Source organism: Nannospalax galili, unplaced genomic scaffold (assembly GCF_000622305.1).
Source record: "Nannospalax galili isolate Female #2095 unplaced genomic scaffold, S.galili_v1.0 scaffold1274, whole genome shotgun sequence".
Lineage (NCBI taxonomy): Eukaryota > Metazoa > Chordata > Mammalia > Rodentia > Spalacidae > Nannospalax > Nannospalax galili.
This window is the reverse complement of record NW_008334662.1, coordinates 280,657-304,696: the sequence shown is the minus strand read 5'-3', so window position 1 is coordinate 304,696 and position 24,040 is coordinate 280,657. Positions and strand designations below refer to the sequence as shown.

The 24,040-nt window shown below is 54.2% G+C and overlaps 1 protein-coding gene across 3 annotated transcripts in view; it reads right to left on the bottom strand.

Moving 5' to 3' along the window:
- The window catches only part of Rara (retinoic acid receptor alpha), a 45,594-nt gene that overhangs the window by 20,766 nt on the left and 788 nt on the right, over nt 1–24,040 (bottom strand). The window contains exons 1-2 of one of the 3 annotated variants that reach the window (XM_029561792.1): nt 16,473–17,070; nt 1,931–2,478 (exon numbers count right to left, since the gene is read on the bottom strand). In XM_029561792.1, coding sequence (XP_029417652.1) covers nt 1,931–2,108 — 178 coding nt within the window. In that variant the 5' untranslated portion in view covers nt 2,109–2,478; nt 16,473–17,070. Of the gene's footprint in view, nt 1–1,930; nt 2,479–15,548; nt 15,749–16,472; nt 17,071–24,040 lie in introns of those variants that run through there. The other 2 variants (XM_008829438.2, XM_008829436.2) reach the window with 2 other exon arrangements.

Here is a 24,040-nt window from a genome sequence, read left to right as displayed (position 1 = left end):
GGGGGGGGTGTTAGGGTTGGGGGGGGCAGGAAGAGGGCATTGCCTAACCTGGGTGGAGAAAGTCAGACAAGGCTACCATTTGCCCGAAATGTGGGCACCCCACCCTAGGAGTAGAAGGTTACCAGGGTGGGAGCTCTCCCCACCCACCTCTAAGAAAGAGGAAGGAGCTTGCAACACTCAGAGGAGGGCAGAGCATTCGCTCAGTCTCCAATAAGGGTCAGGTCCCCACCCCACTTTTCAGCCTAGATCAGACCAGGCCCAGCTGTCCAGTCCCTTAATCCCATCACCTGGGGGAAGGACAAGCTGTCCATGGATGGGTACCAGCTTGGAGGACCCCTAACTCCTTTCCTTCCTAAAAATCCCACCCTGGCAGAAAGGGTAACTCTCTTAGTTCCAGGGACCAGTGACAATACAAATTCAAATTCTTGCTCCCTTCAAGGGAATATTTTTACACAGGTGCACCCGCCCAGGCCCCAGCAACCCTGAGCCCCAAAGGCTGGCCTCCCCCCATCACCAGCACAGACTAGAAAATCAGAACAGGGGGGCTCCCAGACTCCACCTCTTTTGTGAGATGGAGAGAAAGAATGGCAGAAACAGAAGGTGAGGTTTGAGGAGTAACAGGAAAAGGGAGGTAGCACTTGTCTGCTGCACCAGAGCAGAAGGGACAGGAAGCTTAAAGGAACACAGACATCCATCAAGTATCTATCTGTTCTTGGCTGCTGGAGGGGCCTGGAAGGGACGGGGCTGCGGCGAAGCCAGAGAAGACGATCCAGGAAGCAGTGGTGGTGGTGGGCAGACAGCCAGTGCGGGCAGTGGGGCACCCCGCCAGAGCCTGCCCCAGGGACAAAGAGACTCCCTGGCTCCAGGGAGAGAGTGCTGCCCCCACACCAAGAAGGGGGCACTGACCAAGCCCAGCCTGGCACATAGGGCAGTGGTGCCAGGCAGCTTGCCAAGGGCTGTGGGAGGGGCAGTGGGTGCCAGGCAGAGTGTTCGGTCCCTGCTAACCAGGAGAGGTGGGACACTATACCCAGGTCAGCAGCTGACCAGCCAGCCATCGGTCTGTCCATGGCCTGTTCTGCTGCTTCTACTCCCCTCCCACCCCAGGCCAGGCCCAGCTCCCTCCTCCCAGGTCCTGGCCTGGCGCCCAGCTGGGCCCTGGGGGCCAGAGTTACTGTAAGCAGCCTGGCAGGCCCTAAGCCTGGACTCTGCCAGCTGGCCATAGCCACCGCCACCTCCCACTACCTGGCTTGGCCAGCTAGGGAAGGGCGCTGAGACCCCCGCCCAGGCAACGCGTGACCACTCATAGCAGAGGGTGGAGGCAGAAAACACAGGCCCTGCCAAGCCCATGCATTGTGTCCAAGGCCAGAGTCCAGGCAGAAAGCCCCTACAGAGTCCCTCCTCTCCTCCCTCTCCCCACAGAGAGGCATGGAAGGGGGGTAAGTGGAGCTGGCAGGGGGAGAGCAAGGGGCTCCAGCTGTGCTGGGCTGCCCTGGGCTTCCTCCTCCTTGAAGCCTTTCCCCTCTGAGCATGGAAGGGAGTGGGACAGAGGTAGGGTGCTGCTCACTTTCACTGTGTAGAGCTGTCATTCCACCAAATGTGGAGAGGTTTGTTTATCCACCTCTGCCTCTGCATCCATTCCTCCTCAGAGCTATTTAAAAGGCCCTCAATAGCATAGCACTAGGGGGACAAGGGACAAGGGACAAGGGAGAAAAGCAACTGACAGGAACACAATGGTTTCATCTCTCCCTCTTGCCACCCCCAACATCAAACACCACCAATGTGAGCAGCACTGGGACCATCCTCAAGGCCCCCTCACATGAGGGTCCCTCTCCATCTAGAGAAGGCGTTGTTACTCACTGTGCCCCCAGCAGAACAGACAGCTCCTTCTCCATACTCCCTCCCAACAAACCTCCCCCACACCTAGACTTACTGGCTGGGGAAGGTGTGCTGTATCCACTAACTGGAAGCTGGTGCTGGAGAGAGGTGAGAGCACCTGGTGGGGAGAGTCCACCCAGCATAGGGGGGAAGAAGAAGGCGTAGGGGGGCACCGGGTACCCATTGAGGTGCCCGCCCCCAGGTGTTGGGCAGGAGCTGCTATTGCTGGCCATGCCAAGCGGCCACAGTCAGAAGAGCAAGCAGACAGTCTGGCAGTCAGCTGTGGCAGGCTTCAGGCTGCCTCTCCTCGGGGCATGGAGCCTGGGCCCAGAGGGGGTTCGGGTGGTCAATCCACCCCCACCCCCTTTTGTCCTGGAGCTGCTGTCCAAAGATAGTGAGCTAATCTTAACCTTCTGGAGCCCCCTCCCTAGCTGGGGGCCAGGTGGGTTGGAAGACGTCTGAAGAGTTGGTCCTTTGGTTAAGAAGTTTTGTGAGCTGACACTTTTATAGGAAGGTCCAGAGTTGGTCTTCAGGGCCTCAAAAAGGATGCCACTCCTAGAAGGGCTCCAGCCAGGCAGCTGGGGGACGCCATGTTCTGTGGTGCTGCAGAAAGAGGAAAGACAGGTAAGTGGGCACCCAGCAGGCACATGGGATTCCCCACGGTGCTCCCCAACCTGGGCGGCCGGAGATTTTCCTGTGACACCCAGCTGAGCAGACACCTGGCACCATGCCTGGCTGGCAGAGCCAGGCTGGGAACAGGGCCCAGACAAGGCTGGGGGTGGCAGGACAGCACAGCCAGGCTGGGAAGATGAGGACAGAGTCCAGAGCCCAGAACACGGGAGGGCCTCTTGCCCAGAACACAGGAGGGCCTCTCACCCAGAATGCTTGGGGAAAGGGTCCACAGTGCCACCCCAAAGATCACTGTGGCTGAGACAGGCAGTTGGCTCCCCTTCCCCCAGTGTGGGTTACCTGAGGTCAGTATATAGGGAATGTGTGCTGTGGGGGGAGGGGAAGAAGCCGCTTCCCTAAAGCACTGGCACTTCTCAGAAAAATGACTCGCTTGGGGGGGGGGGGCGCTCTCTTACACCACTTCCCCCCTAAATCCAAGACCCAGCACCCCAGATGGGCTGGTCCCGCAGGCCTGAGGTGGAGGCCCAATTTCATACACTCAGATAGGGAAATGGACCCCTAGGTCTCATAGGTATCAGCTGTAACACTTAACAGCACGGATGGCCCAAGGAGGTCCAGGCCTGCCCAGGGTAGAAGTCTCCCACCCCCAGCAATGAAAGACTGAGCTCAGACTTCACCACACTTCTGTCTGTAGAAGCAACCAATACACAGGGGATGTGGTGGGAGGTGGACAGAAGATGTAAGACCAGATGCCCACCCCAACACTAATGTATACACGGAGCGGAGCCACACCCTATTTGAATAGCTGGGGCCAAAGGATATTCACAGGTAACACCATGGGATAGAAACAGCTCTAACCCAGAGATTCCACTGCACAGCTAGACAGGCAGCAACAGAACAGATCTGAGAAACAGGTCCAGGTATATGTACATACGTATTGAATTTTTAATCCCAGCACTCAGGAGGCAGAGGCAGATGGATCTCTGTGAGTTCGAAGCCAGCCGGTCTACAAAGTGAGTTCCAGGACAGCTGGGACTACAGGGAGACCTTGTCTCAAAAAGACCAAAAAAAAAAAAAAAAAAGGGCACATGAGAACAATCACAGCCAATTAAAAACCACATAGAACTCTGCCAGATCTTCTTCCTTCCGTCTCTCTGTTGCGTACTAATATCAAGAATACTCCCTAATAACTACACACTCATACACATACTAGGATAGCTGTGACCAAAAAGTCATAAAATGGGGATTTAAAGAGATGGCTCGATTGGTAAAGTGCTTGCTAAGCAAGCATGAGGACCTGAGTTTAGACACCCAGCACCCAAATTAAAAGCCAGGTACCCACGTAAAAGACAGGCACAGTGCTACATGCCGGTAATTCCAGTGCTGGGGAGGTAAAGAGACAGGAGAATCCTGAGGCTTGCTGGCCAGTCAGCCTAACTGAATCAGTGAGCTCCAGATACCTGAAGAAGTGGAACCAAAAGTCAGCTGGGAGTGGGAGTACACGCCTTTAATCTCAGCACTCAGGAGGCAGAGTCAGGCTGATCCCTGAGAGATAGAAGCCAGGCTGGTCTTCACAGTGAATTCTATAGTTGGGGCTATAGGGAGACCTTGTCTTGAAAAAGAAGAAAAAGAAGTGGAACCAACCCCAAATCCACAAAATACTGGATAGCCAATACACTGGAATATTTTTGTACCCCCCAAAAAGGGGGGATTGATGAACTAACATGGCTAAACCTTGAGAACAATATGAGAGCTACAAAGACTCCCATAAGCTTCCATTTCTAAGAATGTGCAGGAGAAGCAAATCTATACACGTAGTATTTGTGGTTACTAGGAACTGGGGTGCAGATTTGACGGAAATGGGAAGTGACTGCTGATGGGAAGGGGGCTGTTTCTTGGGGTGGTAAAAATGTTCTAAACTGATGGTGGTAGTGGTTGCAAAATTCTGTTTCTGGGTTTAATGTTTATTTTTACTATTTTTAAATTATGCACATATGTATGCCTATGTGTGTATATACATGTGAGTGTGGGTGCCTACAAAGGCCAGAAGAGGGTGTCAGATTCCCTGGAACTGGAACTGGAGTTACAGATGGTTTTGAGTCACAATGTGGGTGCTGGGAACCAAACTTAGGGCCTCCGCAAGAACAGTCAGTGCTCTTAACCAGGAGCTTGAGACAGACCCTTTCTGGGTTTTGGAGGTTTGTTGTTTGAGACAAGGTCTGGCTAAGTTTCCCAGGCTAGTCTTGAACTTGCAATCTTTCTGCCCTAACCTCCAAAGTACTGAGATTACAGACATGTACCATGAATGCTGAACTTGAAATGTATACCTTACTGGGTGAATTTTTTTTTTTTTTTTGGTTTTTTTGAAGCCGGGTCTCCATGTAGCCCCAGCTGTCCTAGAACTCACTATGTAGACCAGGCTGGCCTTGAACTCACAGAGATCCGTCTGCCTCTGCCTCCCAAGTGCTAGGACTACAGGCATGAGCCACCACACCCAGCTTACTGGGTGAATTTTTAAGAAATATTTCATTGCCAGGTGTGGTGGCACATGCCTTTAATCCCAGCACTCAAAAAGACCAAAAATAAATAAATAAATAAATAAAAATTATTTTTTATTATTATTTTTTTTTTTCTTTTTGAGACAGGGTCTCCCTATAGCCCCAGCTGTCCTGGAACTCACTATGTAGACCAGGCTGGCCTTGAACTCAGAGATCCGCCTGCCTCTGCCTCCTGAATGTTGGGATTAAAGGTGTGCGCCACCACGCCCGGCTCTTAATTTATTATTTTTATGTGTACAAGTGTATTGCCTGCATGTATGTGAGTGCACCTATGCCACGGAGGTCAGATGAGGGCTTCGGATTCCCCTGGAACTGGAGTTAAGGACGGTCTGTAGCCATGTGGGTACTGGATCTTCTGCAAGAGTAGTCAGTGCTCTTAACTGCTGAGCCATCTCTCCAGCCCCTATTTTTTTTTATTTTATGTGAATGAGTGTATTGCCTGCAGGTGTGTAAGTGCACCTGTGTCATGCAACGCCTGAGGAGATCAGAAGAAGGTGTCGGATTCCCCCAGAACTGGAGTTACTGGTAGTTGTTAGCCACTGTGTGGGTGCTGGGAATTGAACCTGGGTCCTCTGCAAGAGCAGTCAGTGCTCTTAACTGCTAAGCCATCTCTCCAGTCCCTAGTGGGTGAATTTTATGATGAATTATACCTTAGTAAAACTTTTTTTTTTAAAGAGATTGAATCAGAACTATAGATAAATTCTAAGACTAGTCTTTTTTTATTTTATGTGTATGTGTGTATTGCCTGCATGTAGGTAAGTGCACCCGTGTTGTGCGATGCCCTAGGAGGTCAGAAGAGGCTGTCGGATCCCCTTGGACTGGAGTTACGGACATTTGTTAGCTAGTAATAAAAGGAAAAAGATCCAAAATAAGAACTGTCTTTTTCCAATGTCCTCCCCCCTCTATTCCTGTTTTCCAAACAGGACATACCAGGTCCCAGGTTCCAAGGTCCAGGTTTAAACGTGGAGACCACGGTACATGTACATAGCCAGCATTTGGCTGAGGACCAACCAAGATGGAGGAGTTCTTGCCAGGGTCACTGTGGAAGAGTGCTATGTCATCTGTCAATTGTGCCAGTGTGTGCCCTCTGTTGACTGAGGAAGATGGGGGTGGGCAGTAGCTAGGGAGAAACAGCTGCCTTCGGAGTGAAATCTGCACTATTAATGACCATGATTTTTACTGTTATTATAAGTCATAGGGCCTTTCCTTGCTCCTGAATGAGGTGCTCCCTTTCTTCCCCAAGCCCATTCTTTCCCAGACCAGAGACTGATGAGAGAGAAACAGGAGCCCCACCTACTGGAACCAACTGCCTCCTGTTCCCCCTTCACTGCTGGGCCCCAAACAACAGGAGCTTGAGCAGGAGGCGCAAAGCAAGAAAAGGAGGGGCTGACTGAACATCAATAGCATCTACATTTGGATCCTCACATACCCCACAGACTTGGAGAAACTCACACATGCAGGTCTACAGAAAACATATGGGTAGGCAAGAGCACACTTGCAGGCCCTGCCTGTGTGTGCAGGCAAGCACATGAGAAGAGGGAGCCTGGAGATAGCATCTCTCCACACACCTGGCCCTCCACACAATGAACATAGTTCAGAACTTGTATGCATGGGCCTCTATATACACTCCCAGAAATACAACTGTAGCCCCACAGTTTTCTAAACTGTACATTCCCAGCCCCGACACAGCCAAGCCAGCTCTGTACTATACTGGCCTCTCCTGTCGGCCAGCCCCTGCCCTGTGGACCACAACAGCAACATGCACCAGGATTCACAATTCTCCACAGGTGGATTCATGTCCACACAGAGGCCTGCCTTCCTATAGGTAAGGCCCAGGAAGAACTAACCAAAGAGAAGCCAAAAAGCCACTGAAGCTGAAGCCCAAAAAGCCACTCACTCCAGAACTCAGGTAGATTCCAGACCTTGCTTTGGGGGATGGGCAAAACCTAGCCTGGACTTTTTGAGGCTCAGTCTTACACTTTCTGGAATCCAGCCTTGTCCCCGGAGAAGAGATAATGGTATCCCGCTACTTTAGAACTAATGCATTGAGGGGCTGGAGAGATGGCTCAGTGGTTAAGAACACTGACTGTTCTTGCAGAGGACCTAGGTTCGAATCCCAGCACCCACATGGCAGCTAACAAGCGTCCGTAACTCCAGTTCCAGGGGATCTGACAGCCTCTTCTGTCCTCCAAGGGCATTGCACGACCTGGGTACACTTACCTACATGCAGGCACTACACTCATAAAATAATAAATAAAATATTTTTTTAAAAAAAGAACTAATGCCTCATGTCTCTCCCTGAAGAGTCTGAAACGATCAGACTTCAAAACTACTGGCCCACCCCACCTCAACACCCCACTACCCTCTACTGAGAGGCTAGAAGGCCTCAGAACCTCTAATAGCCTAACCCAGCCAGGTTTGCAAACTTCAATGCAAAATTAGTTGCTCAGTTCCCTGGGGGAGGGCGGGGACAAAGGTCACAGAAATGGGCCAATGGCCAGGCTGACCAGGGAACAGGGATGGGCAAAGGTAAAGATGACAGGGTGGGGCTGCAAAGGTCCCTAGGGAGCCATGACCCTCACAGAGACTGCCTGGGCCCTGGCCCTCTGCACCCAGGGGCAGAGAAGACCCTGCTAGAGAACTGAAACCAACACGAAAGAGGGAAAATAAGCTACCCACATGTAACCTCCACCCTCTGCCAGCAACCTCATGAGCACCCTTCTCAGAGAGAAAAACCACAGACTCAGACCTCCAATCCGTTAAGCCCAGCAGTAAACGGGGTGGGGGCAAGAGTGCTACCCGCAACCATGCCATTCATCCCTCCTTACTGAGGTCTTTCATCCCTAAAAGGTACTAGGATCTCTATCCAGCAGATACGTACACACACACACACACACACACACACACACACCCCATGAGCAAACACAACACCCCACTTACACACCTTACAAAAAAGCTGAGAGCTACAGCAGCCACAAAGATTGGAGAAAAACCCAGAGGTCTGAAGAGTCAAATCTCAGCCCTGCCATTCTGAGTGACCTTAGGCAAGTGGCTTAACCTTCTAAGCATGTTTACTCGCCTGTGAACTGTCTCCCTTGATAACGGAAGTCCTGGAAAGCACCTAGCACAGCCTGGTGCAGGGGGTTCTGGGAATTTAGGCCTCCATCCTCCCTCACCTCTCACCAGGAACTGGGGTCCCTGGGAACTCTGCCTCACCCATCCCATGCCTCCCTCCAGCCAGGGCCAGCATCTGTGTACAGGGCTAGGAGGGACCATTACCCAATTTCCAGGGTCTGCTTCCCTCCAGACAGAGGGGAGGGCAGTGGGGAATGGGATATCAGGGGTGTGGGTGGAGGCCTGACCACAACCCTTTCCCAAATTCCCTTCTTACATTTCACAAACCAAAAAAGGGAAATCTTTGGATTTGGGGAGGGGAGAAGAAGAAGAGAAATAACCCGTTTCCTCCCCTATCCTGGAAGGAGAAGAGCCAGGGGTCCCCAAGTCTAGCTAAGCCCATCTTTCCTTCATTCATTCCTCCGCTCCCACAAAACAACTCTCAAAGCAATGTTCCCCAGGGACAGATGTCAAGCCTTTCCTGTGTTTGGGGTTTGTGGGGTTTTTTTTTATTTTTTGAGACAGGGTCTCTAGCCTAAGTCGGTCTCAGACTAGCTGAGGATGACCTTGAGTTTCCAATCCTCCTGCTTCCACCTGCAAAGTGCTGGGATGACAGGCATGCACCACCAGGACAGGTTTATATGGTACTGGGGATCAAATGCAGGGTTTAGTGGATGCCAAACAAGCACTTTACTGAGTCCCCAGCCCCAAGCAGTTTCCTCTGGAGGGGCTAGGCAAAGGGGCAAAGAATCTGGAGCTTGAAAGAAGAGGAGGTGGGGGTTTCCTAAACATTCTAGACAGTTAATGAATCATATGCAAATGACACCCGAGTGTAAACTCAACTTGGGTGGGAGGGCCTCTAGCCCTGGACAGACAGGGAGCGCAGTCTCCTTTGGACCCCTTACCCTACCAGGAGTTAGCTGAGCTGGCTAGGCAGGAGGGGCAGGGCAGGACAAGACCAATTTCAAACCAGAACAGTGGGCTAGAACTATTTATAAACTTTCCAGGAAAACACACTCACACACACAAAGCCACAACCTCTCGCCTCCTACACTCTGCTCCATCTGCAGCTGAGGTTGGGAAGTAGTTATGACCACTGCTCTTTTTTCCCAGGAGTACCCCCCAGCCACAAGCTCTTCTTCCCCTCATAGGCAAGCCTCACCTCATTGTAAAAGGGACTGCCAAAAACAACTTAAGAGTGACCCTTAAGGAGGACCCTTCAGAAGGGTCAGGTGGACCACACCTCTTCCCCACCAGCCCTCCACACTGCCAGCATGCCTCTCTACAGCTCAGCTAGGCTTGACTGGCCAACCTGCCCCAGAGAATGCAAGTCCTGAGCATGTCCTCAAGGTCTTAGGAGGGTAGAAGTACAGTCTTTTGGTGCTACCACTGTCCACTGCTTTCAGACACGGCACCTCATCCCAGAAGAATGGCAGGATACCTCCCCAATTCATACTCTGCATAACCCAAAATTCTGGCCCAGCTCCCAGATGTCACAATATCAGCAGTGACTGACTGACTACCAATCAGGAAGAGCAACTAGATGACCCCAGTCCAGGACAGGCTGGGTTCCAGAAGAAAGGACCAAGGGCTCATCCCGGTACCCCCAGGGACAATATCCCAAGCCCCTAAAGGACAGTTCAGCAACCTCCAAAGCCCTGGGTGGTTGCAGGGCCTACCCAGAACCAGTGCTGCAACCTGGTCTTGCCTGGAAGCAGAGTAGGTGAAAGGGCAGGGGGCAGCCCAGGCCTCTAGGAAAAGGGGACCAACCCATGAGGAAGGAAGAAAACAGGAAGAGGAAGAGATGAGCCTGCCCTGGCCACAGCCAGACCACAGGAGTATGTGGATGATACAAAGGCAGCTCTGTCTGTGGGGGACCAAAGGGGCACAAAGGGGACCCCCCAGCTTGGAAACCACCTAGCTCACACCCAACCTGGCATGGGGCTTTCCCCACCCTCACCTTGGCAGCTGCCCCCCACCACCACTTCTCCACCATGCAGGAAGCACAACTCACAATTAGGGGAAGGGAAGGGGTCCAGGGGAGAGGGCTCAGAGAAGCAGACAGGGCACTAGCAAGTAGGGGTAGGCTACATCAATTCCCACTCATCGCCTCAGCTCAGCCCCCGCCCGCTGCATTCTGAATCCTAGGGCACACTGCCAACAGTGCTACATGCTACCAGCCCCCTCCCAGCCTCCCTCCCTGGGGACCCAAGCTGCAGGGAAGCCAGGAACACCCTCCTCCTACCTCAGGATATCCTTTTGGCTCTGACCCCAGACCAGGCCTGAGTCAGACCGTGCCCTGCCCTACACCCTCAGACCCCCCAGAAACTTCCTACTCCCCAGCCAGCCCCTCATCTGGGGCAAGAACCAGGGGAAATCTCTACCCCTCTTCATCCCCAGATGATCAGAGAGGTGCATTGCACAGTAAGTGGGGAAATGGGGTCACTGAGCTCTAAGGCCTTCAAGAACAGGGCTGGTTGGGTCACAGAACCTCTCGAAACTCCAGCCTGGATCCCAAGAAGTCGCAGAAACACACCCCAAGGAACGGTGTCCAGGATAGGAGAGGGCTCCAAAACTGTGAGGGGGAGCAGGGAGGGCAGGGGTCTATGACATGAAGTATCAAGAGACAGAAGGACCCAAGCTGGAGGGGATGTGGCTGCCAAATCTGTCTCACACAGTCACAGCCACAGTCAAGCACAACCAGACGTGGTCACAGTCTTCCCAACACCCAGTCTGAGTAGGTGGCTGTGACTCCCTCCCACAGACATAAGTCTGGGGGCCCTAAAGGACCTGGGGCATGGGGACCACACACGCTCATCTTGAAAGGGCCCCCTAGTCAGGCCTCCCAAGTCCCCCCTCCCAATTGTGGGCCTTAAGGGGAGGGGCAGGTCCCTCCCCACAAAAACCAGGGGCAGTGCCTACGGCGGCCATTGCCATGGCAACCAACAACAAACATCCCGGGAACCACAGTGGGACAGGAAGTGACAGTCACGTGACAGGAAGACCTTTTTTCTCACTGTTGGGGGTGTGCTGACGTAGAGTTTGCAGCCCTAGGGGAATCAGCTGGGGGCGGGGGACCCCATTCCCCTACCTTTAGCTGGAAGGAAGAGGGGCCTGCTGGAAGGATGCTACTCCCCACCACTATGTGCATAGCCAGTTCACACAAGGCTCACAGGGCCCTCCTCCTCCACCTGCCATTCAAGGTTACTCCCCCTCGCTCCCCCTCCTCTCCACTTCCTGCCGTGACTGGAGATCACAGAACTCCCCGCCGCAGCTTCCCCTTCTCAAGTCTCGATTCCTGGGGCTGAAGGTTTCACTGTGGGGACAGAAGGAGGGACGGGGACCTGCAGTAGGACCCAGGGGACAGATGCTCCAGGGGGAGGGGCCAGGAGGAAGCCACTCCAAGGTAGGTGTGTACTCACAAGCACACAGAGAGTAGGTCACCGTGACACACTGCCGGATGGGTGCTGGGACACACCGAGACTGCCTGACCTTAGGCAACTTGGGGGGAGAGAGAGCCAGAGCCAAAGGACCCAGCCAGCCAGCCTACCCCAGGCGGGTCCTATCCTAAGCCTCCAGGTTCATCTAAGGTATCTGCTGGCCTCCAAGAAGGCCAGGCTCCAACTGCCCAGCCCCCACCTCCACTCTTCTGCCTTTTGTGCTGAGGAATCCCCCTCCCAGTTCCAAGGTGCCCGCCCAGACGAGGGCACCTTGGCCGGAGGTGAGGAGAATGGAACCTCCCTCCCCTCCCCTCCCCTTGTCTGCAGATGTCCCAGACTATATTTAGCCCAAACCGGGCTGCCAGCCAGATCCAGACTCCCCACTGGCCCAGAGCTGAGCTCCCAGTTTTTATGCAATTAAAACATTAACAGAGAACCACCCCATCCATCCCCCCAACACACACACACACACACACACACACACACACACACAAACACCCTGTCAAAGCAGCAGAGCTCTGAACACTTTGAGGGAGGGCAGCCCAGCTCTGTGGCCACTGATGGGTAAGGGGTGCCCTGGCAGAACGGGGGTATGAAGGGTGTGATCAGACTGACACTTGGGGAGGTGGGGGATGAACTTTTCTAGTTCCAGCCAGAAGGGAAAAGCTATCTAGTGGGGGGGGTCTGGGGAGGGGGCTGCCTGCAGAAATTCCACCTGTCATTTTGCAGCCCCCTCACTGGCCAGCTCCAGTTACAGAGCTAGGGTTGGCAACAGGTGCTGGCCAGGCTGGCAGCAGCCTAATCCCACCCACCAGCTCCTGAGGCTGACAGTGGAGCCTGGAGGTCCAGCAGGGGCCCTTTAGGGCAGGATGCTAAGTGGAAGGATGTATCTCTGCCCAAGGGTAGGCGGTCCATGGCCCTCTGCAGGAGACAGCCCCTGTGTGCTGGAGGGACTGGTGAAGCCAGGGAAAACCTAGCTCTACAGCACCTAGTTCATCTTTCTACTGTGCCAGGCCAGTGGGCGGGCCAGAGTGTGGGAGGTCTGTCTGCTGCCTGCCTCTTCCTTCTCCTCCTTACCAAATTCCAGGAACAGGCAAGGGAAGCTCCAGTTGCGGGAGAAGAGAGCAGGCAGGCAGTCCCAGTGTGGGGGGAGGGGGAGGAAAAGGAGTGAGGACCAGAGAGGGAGGCAGGATCCAGACAAGATCCAGACGAAGCAAGAGACGCCCACACCCAAGCCAGATTGGGGACACACACCAACACTAACACATTCCCACACTCTGGGCCAGGTTCCCCCATATGCTGCCCACCCTGTAGGGACACCCAGACACCCTCAACCAATCCTGCCAATTCCCAGAACACCTCCTTGGACACACAAGGAGATCCAGACCCTACCCCACCCCCACGTCCCACAGAAACCGTGTGGGCTCCAGACAGCAGCAGGAGGGTGGAGAGGGAAACACAGAGGAAGAAAGACAGCAGGCGTCAACTAGGATGTATAGCCAAAGCCCAGCCAGCTGGGGGTATCAGTGACTACACTTCTTTCCCAAGACCCAGTAAGTCAAGACAACCTTGGTTATTTTGCCAGAGGCCTTGCCAGCTTCCCACACTCCTAAAACCACCACCACCACCAGACAGGGGCATGGGGTGCTGGGAGTAGAGATTACTACACCTACTTGTCTAAGGCATATAGGATGCCCATCACCCTAGATCCCCCCACTGAGGGCCCAATGCACCCTCCCCACCAACTGAAAAGAGGTCTTTCCCTGCTCAGACATCCCAGGGGACAGGGATCTGGACATTAAGGCTTATACTGGGCCAGGCCCCACCCTCACACAGTTCTAAGGACCATCCACCCAAAACCAGGGAGCCACGCCAAGAGTGGCCTGGTGAGAAAGACCCCAGAGTGCAGAGGCTGCTTCAGAGACCAAATGGTTAATGGGAAGAGGTGCTCTAGGGTCTGTGTCAATGTCCCCAAAACAGACCTGAAGGCCACTCAGTGTCCTCGCCCCCACACTAGACAGGATGGCAGGAAGGACGTCATGGCATATGTGGGTGATTGTGCCCAGCAGAGGCGGCATAGGGGTAATCAGGATGGGGCTGCCTACAGCTAGCCTCCTGCTGGCTGTCACATGGTTGGGAGTAGGAGGTGAACTAGAAATGTGTCCTGGGGTGGCAGCAGGTGCATTTAGGGTCAGACTGAAGGGACAAAGATTTAGGGCTGTGGCAGGACAGAGTTATTCCTGGTCCAGGGTCTTAGTGGTCAGAACTACCATTAGATCTGAGCTGCCTCAGGAGTCTGGTGTGATGAAACCCCTACCTGCAGTAACGGCCTCCTACACACACCTGCAGTCTCACACCCTCCAAGTACCTACAAATCCACTGTCCTCAGCTCCCAAGGGCCTACTTGAGCCTGACCCTACTGACCTCTCTGTTTCATGGCCCAGACTCCCAGGCAGGACTGATGTTCCAGCTCCTCCCAATGCACCATCTTTCACAGCCACAAACTTCATGACTCCACAACCCCCCTCCTTCCTCCAGGAAGAACCACACATCTAACTCCAAATCCTCTCTCTTGTCATCCCCCCCCAGATTCATCTCTGCTCTCCCCCCAAGGGGAAGCCCAGAAGCTACAAACCACCCACTCCAACCTGGGGCTTCCCCAGCTCACTCTCCCCACAGAGCCCTTGAAGAGTTGGAGAAGTTTGGGGGCCTGAGCCCCAATTTCCTAGCACGATCTGGAGAACCATAAAACCACTTCTTTCCTCAAAAACTTGCTTTGTGAAGCCTTCAGCTAGAGAAAGGGATGACAGACATCCCTGACTCTCCATACTGGTGGGGTTTTCAAGAGCAGAACTGAAGGTTGGAGTAAGCAGCCCATGGGTTAAGGAGACTTCTTGGGAACAATACTGTTGGAGAACACATATCCATACACATGTGCACATGGACAGTGGGCAGAAAGCAGCAATCTGGCTGGGGGGGGGGACTGGTACCAGGTGGGCACAGGAGGTACCCATCCTTCCATACCAGCATGCTGAACGTCCTATCCAGGACAGAATGGACAGTAAAGAAACTTTTCAGTGCTGACTTTATTGTTGTTGTTTTAAATAATTTCCATATGAGGTGGTCCCCACCCCCTGCCTAGCCCACTGTCCCCCTTTCCCACGGAACAGTCTGACAGCAGGGCAGTGCCCAGAGAGGAAAGGGGACACAAACCGATTTGCCAGCCACCCCTCTACATACACACATCTGGCTAGCAGCTTCCAACCCTCATGGGTGGCACTAGATCCTCACTCAGCAAAGCAAGGTCAGTTGGTCTACTCTGTCCTTCCCTCACCCCAAGAGGCTTCCACAAACCCCTAGCAGCACAAGACTCAGGATGCCTCACCTAAGTGCACAGGCTCCCGCACCCAGTTCTGACGGCTCCCCCACACACCACCGGAGACACCAGCTGAGCGGGCCCCGCCCCCCAGGCAGCTCCCTCTGGAGGGGGTGGGCCCCCTGGCTGATTCTCCCCAAACCGCAGGGCGGCTCAGGTAACAGGAGGGAAAGGAGGGGGTAGTCCGTTGGGCATCTGATCTCTCCCCAAACAGGTTTCAAAGTCTTTTTGTTTGGTTTGATTTTGAAGAGAAAAGAGAGCAGGAGTTCCTAGCCGTGGATCTGCCACGGCGGGAGCGCTGGGGACACGCGAGGCAGGCAGACCGCCAGCAGACGCCCCAAGGCTGAGCGCGAAGACGCGGCGCAGACGGACGCACAGAAGGGGCTCCCCCACCTCGCACACGCCAGCGGCGGGCCAGGAAGCCCAGGAAACCCTGGGTCCCCATCGAAACCACCCGGCACCCCGTCCCCGCCCGCAGCTACCATCCAGAGCAGGCCGCGGGGCCCCGTGCGTGTGGGAACCCAGGGCTCCCCAGGATTCCCGGGGAGAGGTTACCTCGAAGCAAGGGATGCAGCCCGTCCGGGTGTCCGCGGGCACAGCGTCTGCCCTAAGCCGGCGCCACGGTGCTGCCTGGCGTCAGGGATGTGGGGTCCCCAGAGACAAGCCGTCTGGGGGGCCGCGGCTCAGGGGCGCGGGGCGACGGCAGCGGCCATGGCGAGTCACGTGCGGAGGCTGAAACTTTACCCAGAGCCCCAGACTGGGGGGGGGGGGGGGGGGGGGGGGGGGGGAGGGTATGAAGCTGGGGTGGGAGGGAGGCCCCCTCTCGCAGGTCCGCCCCTGTCTGTCACCGGCCAATCGCTAGCCAGGGGCGGGCTCTCAGGCTCACCCCCGCCCCTCGCTCCTTAATAGACCCAGAGAAGGGCGAGTCTTAAAGGAGCCGCTCCCAGCTGAAGGCCGGACCGTGGGAATCTGGGAGAATCCCTCCCTCTCTCAGTGCCAGAATAAGAGCTTCTGAGCAAGGACGGGGGTGAAGTTCTGCAGAAAGCATGGAAACAGGGTTTGGTGGCGAAAGGACCGCCATGTGCAGTACCCTATGCACTCCCTTCCTCAAGCGGCATGCCACACTCATAGGGACACACACACACACACACACACACACACACACACACACACACTCCTAAACCTGGGAAGAGAGGAGGTGGTTACATATGGAAGTGAACTCACTGACTCCTGCCTCAGCTGTCAAGTCTCTGTCTCTCATAATTATAATCCTCCGGGACCAGCTGGAACTGAAAGCTATGTGACCTTGACCAAGTCACTTCCTTTCTCTGGACCTTAATTTTTCTCATGTGCAGAAACGGAGTATAAGAGTGGCTCTCCACACACAGGTTTTTTCTTCTCAAACACTTCTCCAGCTCCAGTGGGTTGGAGGAATTATGGCCCAATCCAACCCCTCGGAGTACCTTGAAGTACCCTCACCCTAAAAGGCAGCTCTTTGATCGGCCAAGGGCACCATTTCATGCTCGAAGACTCCCACTCCAACTTCTTCCTTTCTAACCAAGGCTGGAGGAGCAGCTTTCATTAATTTTCCAGCTGGACAGGATCTGAATCTCCCTCTTTCTGCAGACCTCAGTCCCCAGCGATCACAAGCCCCTTCCCAGCCTGTGGCTCCGTGTGAGAAGCTCACATCCCCACCGTTGGAAACCCACTGGAGGGGCGTTCACTATGGAGCACCTCCCTCACCGCGTTCCTGGGGAGAGAAGTGGCAAGTGACCCCACAGGACATCCCACTGGAAGGGGAAGTGCCACACGCCCAGGCCTCCACCCTAGTGAAGAAACGCTCAGTCTGACCGGGTTGCCCGCTTTACAGACTAGGAGGTCAGAGGCCGGCTCGGGATTTTCTCCACTGTCGCATCGGTTGCTGAGCCGGGTCTAGATCTGGGGTATCTGCTTGTCTTTCTAGGGCTTCGCTCCGCAGCCTTGGAAGGTAGCACCGACCCGGTCGGTGGAACTATCTGCCCCCGAGGTCCGGCGCAAAGTGGAGTGGAGCAGCGCTTCCCCAGGTCCCTTCCCGCCCCGTTGGGCCAAAGCCTTCTCCCGCTCCCGTCTGGATTTCCGTCCGCTGGTGCGAACCGCCCGCCCAGCCCCTCCCGCCCCGTCCCGTCCAGATCCATCCGCAAACATGCGCTCAGCAGGCAAGAATGCGCCAATGGCTCCCAGATGTGGACGCCGACGCTTAACTCCTTCCCCCCCATAGCCCCCCTCCCCCCCCAGGGCCTTCCAGCTAGAGCCCCACCAACAGCAGGGGCCCTCCGCCCAAGTGATGAACAAGCCTAAGGGAGGGCCTAGCTCCGGGCCACCTCCAGCTCCCACAGGCCCCTCCCAGCCTAGATCCTAGCAGCTGAGGCCACATGGGAAGGTTCATGAACAGGAAAATACAAGTGTGCAGGCACACAGCTACACTGCCTCCCACGTGGACGGCCTGCAGGTACACCTGCCAGGGTATAGATTCGGGTACACTAGTGCATAGAGATTTGGGCACTCTAGCACAAAAGCATAACCCTACACACATTCATGGAGTGAAAGTATACACCTCCAAGACACATGTATGCATATCCAGCACCAACAAGCACCTACAGACATGTACGCATCCAAGGGCATGAAGCAGAAAGTGAGGCATGCTTCTAAACAGACAGAGCAGAAGACACATGTGCAGATGATGGAGGAAATTCTGACACACACAAACTGGCTCCCTATAGGGGTCAGAGACTCCTACAAGATTGGCACCCACATGGATACAGTCTGAACACCTTTGAGAAACTTCTTTCCTACTCAAGGCACCCAGTACCATGGGTCCAAGGTCCAGCCCTACCCAAGCATGATTGCACAAGTCAGGAGAGGTCCCTAGGTAGGGGGCCAGGAGCCTTCAATCCACAACAGCAGCTGAACACCAGCTGTGCTGGCCTCAAAACAAGTCTCCCACCCTCTCCTGCTAGGGACCCTGCCACAAGAGGAGAGGAAGAGTACTTGGAACTTAGCAAGAGACTAGCAGAGCAGAAGAACCCCAGGGCTGCCTTGCCCTTTAGGAAAGACACTGCTAGGACCTCCCCTTTTCCTGCACACAGAAGATAGGCTGTGGAGGGTGGGGGAGCCCCACTGGTTTCCCAAGAAAAGGGTCTCCCTTCAGACTAGATAGGTAGTGACAACTGCCCAGTGACAGCTCCAAGTCATCAAAGGAGATTCAAGGTAGCCTAGGAGGGCCCACACTTAGAGCAAAATAAGGCCTCCTTCTCAAGCCTGTGGGAACTCCTGAAGATCAACATTAAACTGGGTGTGGTAGCACACACCTGTAAGCTGTAATACCAGCACTTGGAAGGCTGAGGCAGGAACACTGCTTCAAGTTCGAGGCCAGCCTGGGCTATGTAGTAAGTTCCAAGCCAGCCATGGCTACAGAGTAAGATCTTGTTTAAAAACAAAACAACCAAAGAATAGCATTAAGGCAGGCACAGAAGCATAATCCCAGCACTCAGGAGATTGAGGCAAGAGAATTAAGAGTTTGAGGGGAGCACTAAGTAGAGTCTGAAGAGGGGATAGGGAACAATTGTCCCTACAAGGCCACCTAGAGGTAGGTGAGCTGGGAAGTACCAGCCAGATCCAGCCCTGACTCCAGCCCTGACTCCTCCTCCCCAGCCTCCTAGCTTAGCCCAGAAGGGGCAGGACTCCTGATTCCATTGTGCAGAATAGGAAACTGAGGCTCAAAAAGAAATCATCAGCCAACTGGATGTGTTGGTTCATGCCTAAAGTCCCAACACCAGAGGGATGGAAGCAGCAGAATCACCATAAGTTTGAAGTAAGCCTGAGCTACATAGTAAGTTCCAGGCTAACCTGGGCTATAGAATAAGAATCTGTCTTACACAAAACAAAATAAAAATGAATTGCCTTACCAAGGTTATAAGGTTTGTCAATGGCAGAGCTGAGATTCAAACCTGAGGCCTTCTGCTTTGAGATTCTACCACCCACCCCATTTCCTCCAAATCAAACACATCCCACCCCACTCTGGAGGCCACTGCCTCTTCCTTTACCTCCTCAGCAGAGCATGTGGGAGAAACGCCATCCTTGCCTGGCTCTACAGGTTTAAGGGTGGGGCCAGGACACCACAGAGATCAGAGAAGGTACTGGGGGCAACACACATAACCCTCCACCTCCACCCTAGTATGGTGCCCACCTGCCAGGCAGGCATGGCTGGGTGACTCAGCCACATCCGGGGGAGATGTCAGGGCAGTGACTCACCTACCGAGAAGAGAAGAGCTGAGTCTGGCACTTTGCCAGCCCCAGGACAGAACCGACTTAGTCACCACCTGGGCCATGCTGCCCAATAGGCATGGTCTAGGGATCAGGGACAGGGGCAGGCTGTGCCCTCCATGGTTACATGCGCCCCCTGGTGAAGGCAGGCCACATCTTAAAGTGAGCTGTGGCTCTGCCAGTCACTGCCCCCTCACACCAGGCTTTGTTTTAGTGCCAACAAGTTTAGTGAGACCCCTGGGCTGGTCTGCCCTGAATCTTCTTAGCCTACCTACCCCGTGCCTGTCACTCACCACCTACTCTCTTACTTGCCCCACCTCCTCTTGCCACCCAAGTTGTACCCAGGCTATGCATCTCCTTTAACATGTCCTGGCAGCACTCCTGCCCCCACAGCCCCTCTTGACCCACCCATACACACTTATACACACACACACACACACACACACACACACACACACACACACACACACACACACACCTGCCAGCCTGCTGAAGTTGTTGAGCAGGAGGGAAATCAAGGGTGGGGTTGGGGATTGAGTTACCAAGGCCAATGGGGTAGGTTGTCACCCAATCCCTTCTCTAGCTCATTCCCCCATCTCCCTCACCCACCTGCCTCCCTCCCTACCTCTGGCTGGCAGCCTACTACCCTTTGAGCCCCTCCATCCCACTCCACCCAAACTAGGAAATAAATGTTCAGGAGTATTTGTCATGCTAAGACCAGCCCAGTATATGAGAAAAAGAGAGAACATGAGAAAGCTGCAGAAAGACAGAATAGTTCCTGAGTTCAGTGCTCTGGCTGAGCACAGGGTGTGTGTGTCTGTGTTAAACCAGAAGGGGACTGAGTAACTCCATGAGTCCCAGTGGAGTTGGTGGGGCCCAACGGGAGTTGACAGGCTGAACAGCCTCAATCCATTTGCACTATTGATTTCTCACACACTGCAGCAGGCTTGATGGGGGGCATGATAAATCAGCCCCCCAGAGACAGAGAAACTAAGTGGAGAGGAGGGGGGAGGGGCTCCTGCGCCATAATTTGTGGCCTACTGAAAGAGCTGCTTGATAAGAAGGTTGGTCGGTCAACAGCCAAGGAAAAGGAGAGGCTGAGTGGCAGGAGGCAGGCTTGGGGAACGGGTGGGGTGGAGTGTTGGATTAAGGCCTTGTCTGGAACACCTCCTTCCACTGGGTTCTGGAAAGAAGGTGGGGCTGTATAGATAAGAGTTTGGAATAACTGCAACAACCACAGGGGGCACCACTCACATCACCCTCCAAAGAATGGCTTCCTCCACAGCTATATAGCATGGAGCCCCTTAAGGAGACAGAACAGGCTGAATCCTGAGGGACCACTATTCTCTACCAAATTTTCTCCCCACACACTGGCCTCTGCCTTTAGGCCTCAGAAGAGGGCTCCCTCCCATCTGAATTCAACCTGTGCTAATCACCCTGTTCCTCAGCCCTGCTCCCTTCCAGCGGCAGGGGCAATGGTGAATAACCACCACCAGGATACGCTGGTCCTTGGCATAGTAGGAATGGGCTCACAAAGGATTTGGAGACTATGGAGACCCACATCCTTGTCCTCTATCTGTCCTGAAATTATCCAGCAGCTGTGGACAAATCCCTGGCCCTCTCTGAGGCAGGGATGTCCCTTCTGCAAGGTGTTTCCACGCCCCACAGTTTGCCAGCCTGTGAATGTGTTGGAAGCTGTCCAGCACCTCCATTCACACCAGTGGCCACAGGCCACCCAAACAAACCCCAACCCCGACCTCCTTCCAGCTTGGACACAGACTCTTTCCACATGGTGGAGACTTATAAACAAACTAAGCTAGGGTTTACAGAGACCCTGCATAAACAAGCAGGGAGGGAAACTGCCTCCCTCGTGTCCCTGGCCTGAGGTCCTCCTGGCTGCAGTTAGGGAGGGAAATACAAGGAGGTGTGTGGTGGTGACCAGAGAAGAGTGGCTGAAGGCCCTAGAGCAAACCATATCCCTTTCTGGTTCCCCTCTATGAGGGGAAGGGGCTTGCCTAGGCCTTGAAAGTCCATTTAAATTCTGAGTGAAGTTGGACAGACAGCTCTGAGGGGTCCCAAAGGTCCTCTGCCCACTCCAGCTTGGGTCAAGTCCTTCTCTGCAAGGTTCTCCTGGCCAACATGCCTCTTGGCTCTAACTGCCACCTCCTGGTCTTCCCTCACTCCTCTGCCTGCCTGCTTACCCTCACCTTGGCCAGCCCCTCTGCTTGCCCCGTGCTTTTCTGCACGTCCCTTCTGCCAGGGGACAGACCAACTAAAAATAGTCCTCACAGCCTTTCTCGCCCACAGCTGCCCAAAGAGCAGGAAATGGGGGGGGCAGGGAGACCGGTGCCCTGCCCTCCCCCACCAGCTCCCAGCTCAGAACCATGTCCAGCTCTTCATCCTGGGGCTAGTGCCAACTTGGCCATCTCAGGGGCATCCCATACCCCTTCACTAAGGGAAGCCCTGCCCATAAGTACCTACAATCACAGAGCTGCCCCTGCCCTGTGGGAGGAGAAAAGAGGCAATCGGTCTAGAGGGAACCCTTCCCAATTTCTGACAAATCAGTGACAACCACATTGTGGGCACCAAGAGGGTAGGGCCTGGCTCCACTGACTGGTGTTTTGAGGGCAGGGGAAGGTTGTGTCAGTTTCCTTCATCCTGGCCTAACTGGAGGGAAGATGTACCCCAGCTTCAATCATGCTAATCCCATGCTCTCCAAAATATGTGGGTTCAGACATACAGGTTTCAATAGACACCTCCAGATGATACCATGAGGAAAAAAGAGCTAAAAAAGCAGAAGGAGAGCTTGGATACCCACAGGTGAAGCCAGGAGCCTAGAGGCAAGACCAGGCGATGCCTACCAAGGGCATGAGGTGCCCCCAAGCTGAGTCAGAGGCCAGCAGAAAGAAGCCTGCTTGCAGAGGTACCACAGGCTACAGTGTCCGCTCCCCATCCCATTTGGGATGTCAGACACCTCCCAGCCCTAGGGAAAGGCCCTCCCTATACAGGAGACAGGAAACCAGCTTAGTGACTCTCTGGAGGCCTACAAGGGAGCTCCATACTGTGAGGCAGGCGGGAAACCCAGGAGTCCTGGCATCCAGCCCAGAGATTGAGTGAGAGAAATACCTCAGAGGGGAGGAAAGAGGCCCAAAAGGAGCAGACAAATGGCCCCCAGTAGTCCCCAGATGTGACCCATTGGGAGGATCTGACCAAAAGGATTGGATTGGACCAGTGAATGTGGTTTTGAACAGGAAAGAAGAAAGGGAATGGGCGGGGGGACAGCCTGGATCCCCACCTGCTAGCTCTCCCCCTCACTGAAGTCAGGGACCTGAATTTGAAGGCCAAGTATCAACCAGAGCCTCAGGTGTCAGGGCCGGCATTTCAGCCCCAATGGCCATTCATTCCCTTCCCTGGGGCCAAGCCAAACCAGGAGTCAGCAGGCCCAAGGTGGTGCTTAGGAGCCTGGGCAGTGCCGGGGGCAGCCCTCATACCATCCTCTCACTGGCTTCCCTCCCACCTGCTTTCAGCCACCACCGCACATATCTCAGCTGTCGAATCAGATTAAGGCTCCTGCCCAGTGAGCCGGACAAGGAGGCCATTGGGCAGGGGAGAGACAGGCAAGAACAACGCAGAGCAGGGATGGCAAAAGGAAGGGAGAAGTGGAGACGAGGCTTGTGGGCAAAGCTGAGGTACCTCTGAGGAAGGAGAGGTGTGTAAAGAAATCCGTGCTTTCTGACCACAAGTGCCCTAGTAACAGGGAAAGCTATGGTTATTTGGGGAGTTCTGCAGGTCCTCAGGCAATGCCCTCTGTCCCATGGGCAAGGGTATGAGAAGGAAACTGAAGGCACAGAGACTGACCTAGATTTAGAAAGAGAATCCCATCTTAGAACTTTGCAGTCATAAAACTAGGGTTTACACAAGACTTCCCCATCCATTTTCTCCTGGGACCTTTAGAGCAGAGTCCCTGTCAGGTAAACCCAGCTTGCTACTGATAATTTCACAAATGAAGACCTGAGGCTTAGTGGCAGGGAAGACCATAAATGCGTAAGTTTCAAATTCAGGCCTCTGAATCCTAGTCCATCATTTACACTCAGGATCCTCACTTTCCTTCTCAAATCAAGAGCAGAACCAAGACTGGAAGATATTGTATTACCTTCTCTTTCCTCCAAAGCCAGCCCTCAGGTGACTTGGGGAGACCTGAAGGACACCTATAGCTGTAGTCACCAGCCACCCCCACAACATCCTGAGAGTCAGAAGGAGATCCTGCAAAGTATGATCAGTCTCTTGTCACCTTTCCCCCATTCTGCTACCCTCAAAAGCAAGATCTACACACTGGGTTGTTGGCTACTCAGACAAGTCACCTGCCCTTCCTATAAACCCACCAAACCATAAGAAGTTGCCCTAGATCTTCAGAAAGCAGGGCCTGTCTGCCCACCATGGGAGAGAAAAATAAGCCAATGTAAACAGTAGGTGCCATCCAGCTCTCTCCTGGAGGAGAGCAGAAAGCTTGGGGGACCTCCCAGCTCTGGAGTAACACCAGGAGCTGGAGGATCTGAAAGCCAAGGAGTGCAGGGAGTTGGCATGGCTGGTCTGCATCCCCAGTCTGGTCCACACCTCCTTCTCCAGTCATCTGGACTGAGGGTATTCTGGCCCAGGCCTTACAGGGCATCTCTCCCCTTCCATGCAGACCTCCATCCAAAACTTATAGCTCTTAAAACTGCCGGGTCTACACAGAGACACACAAG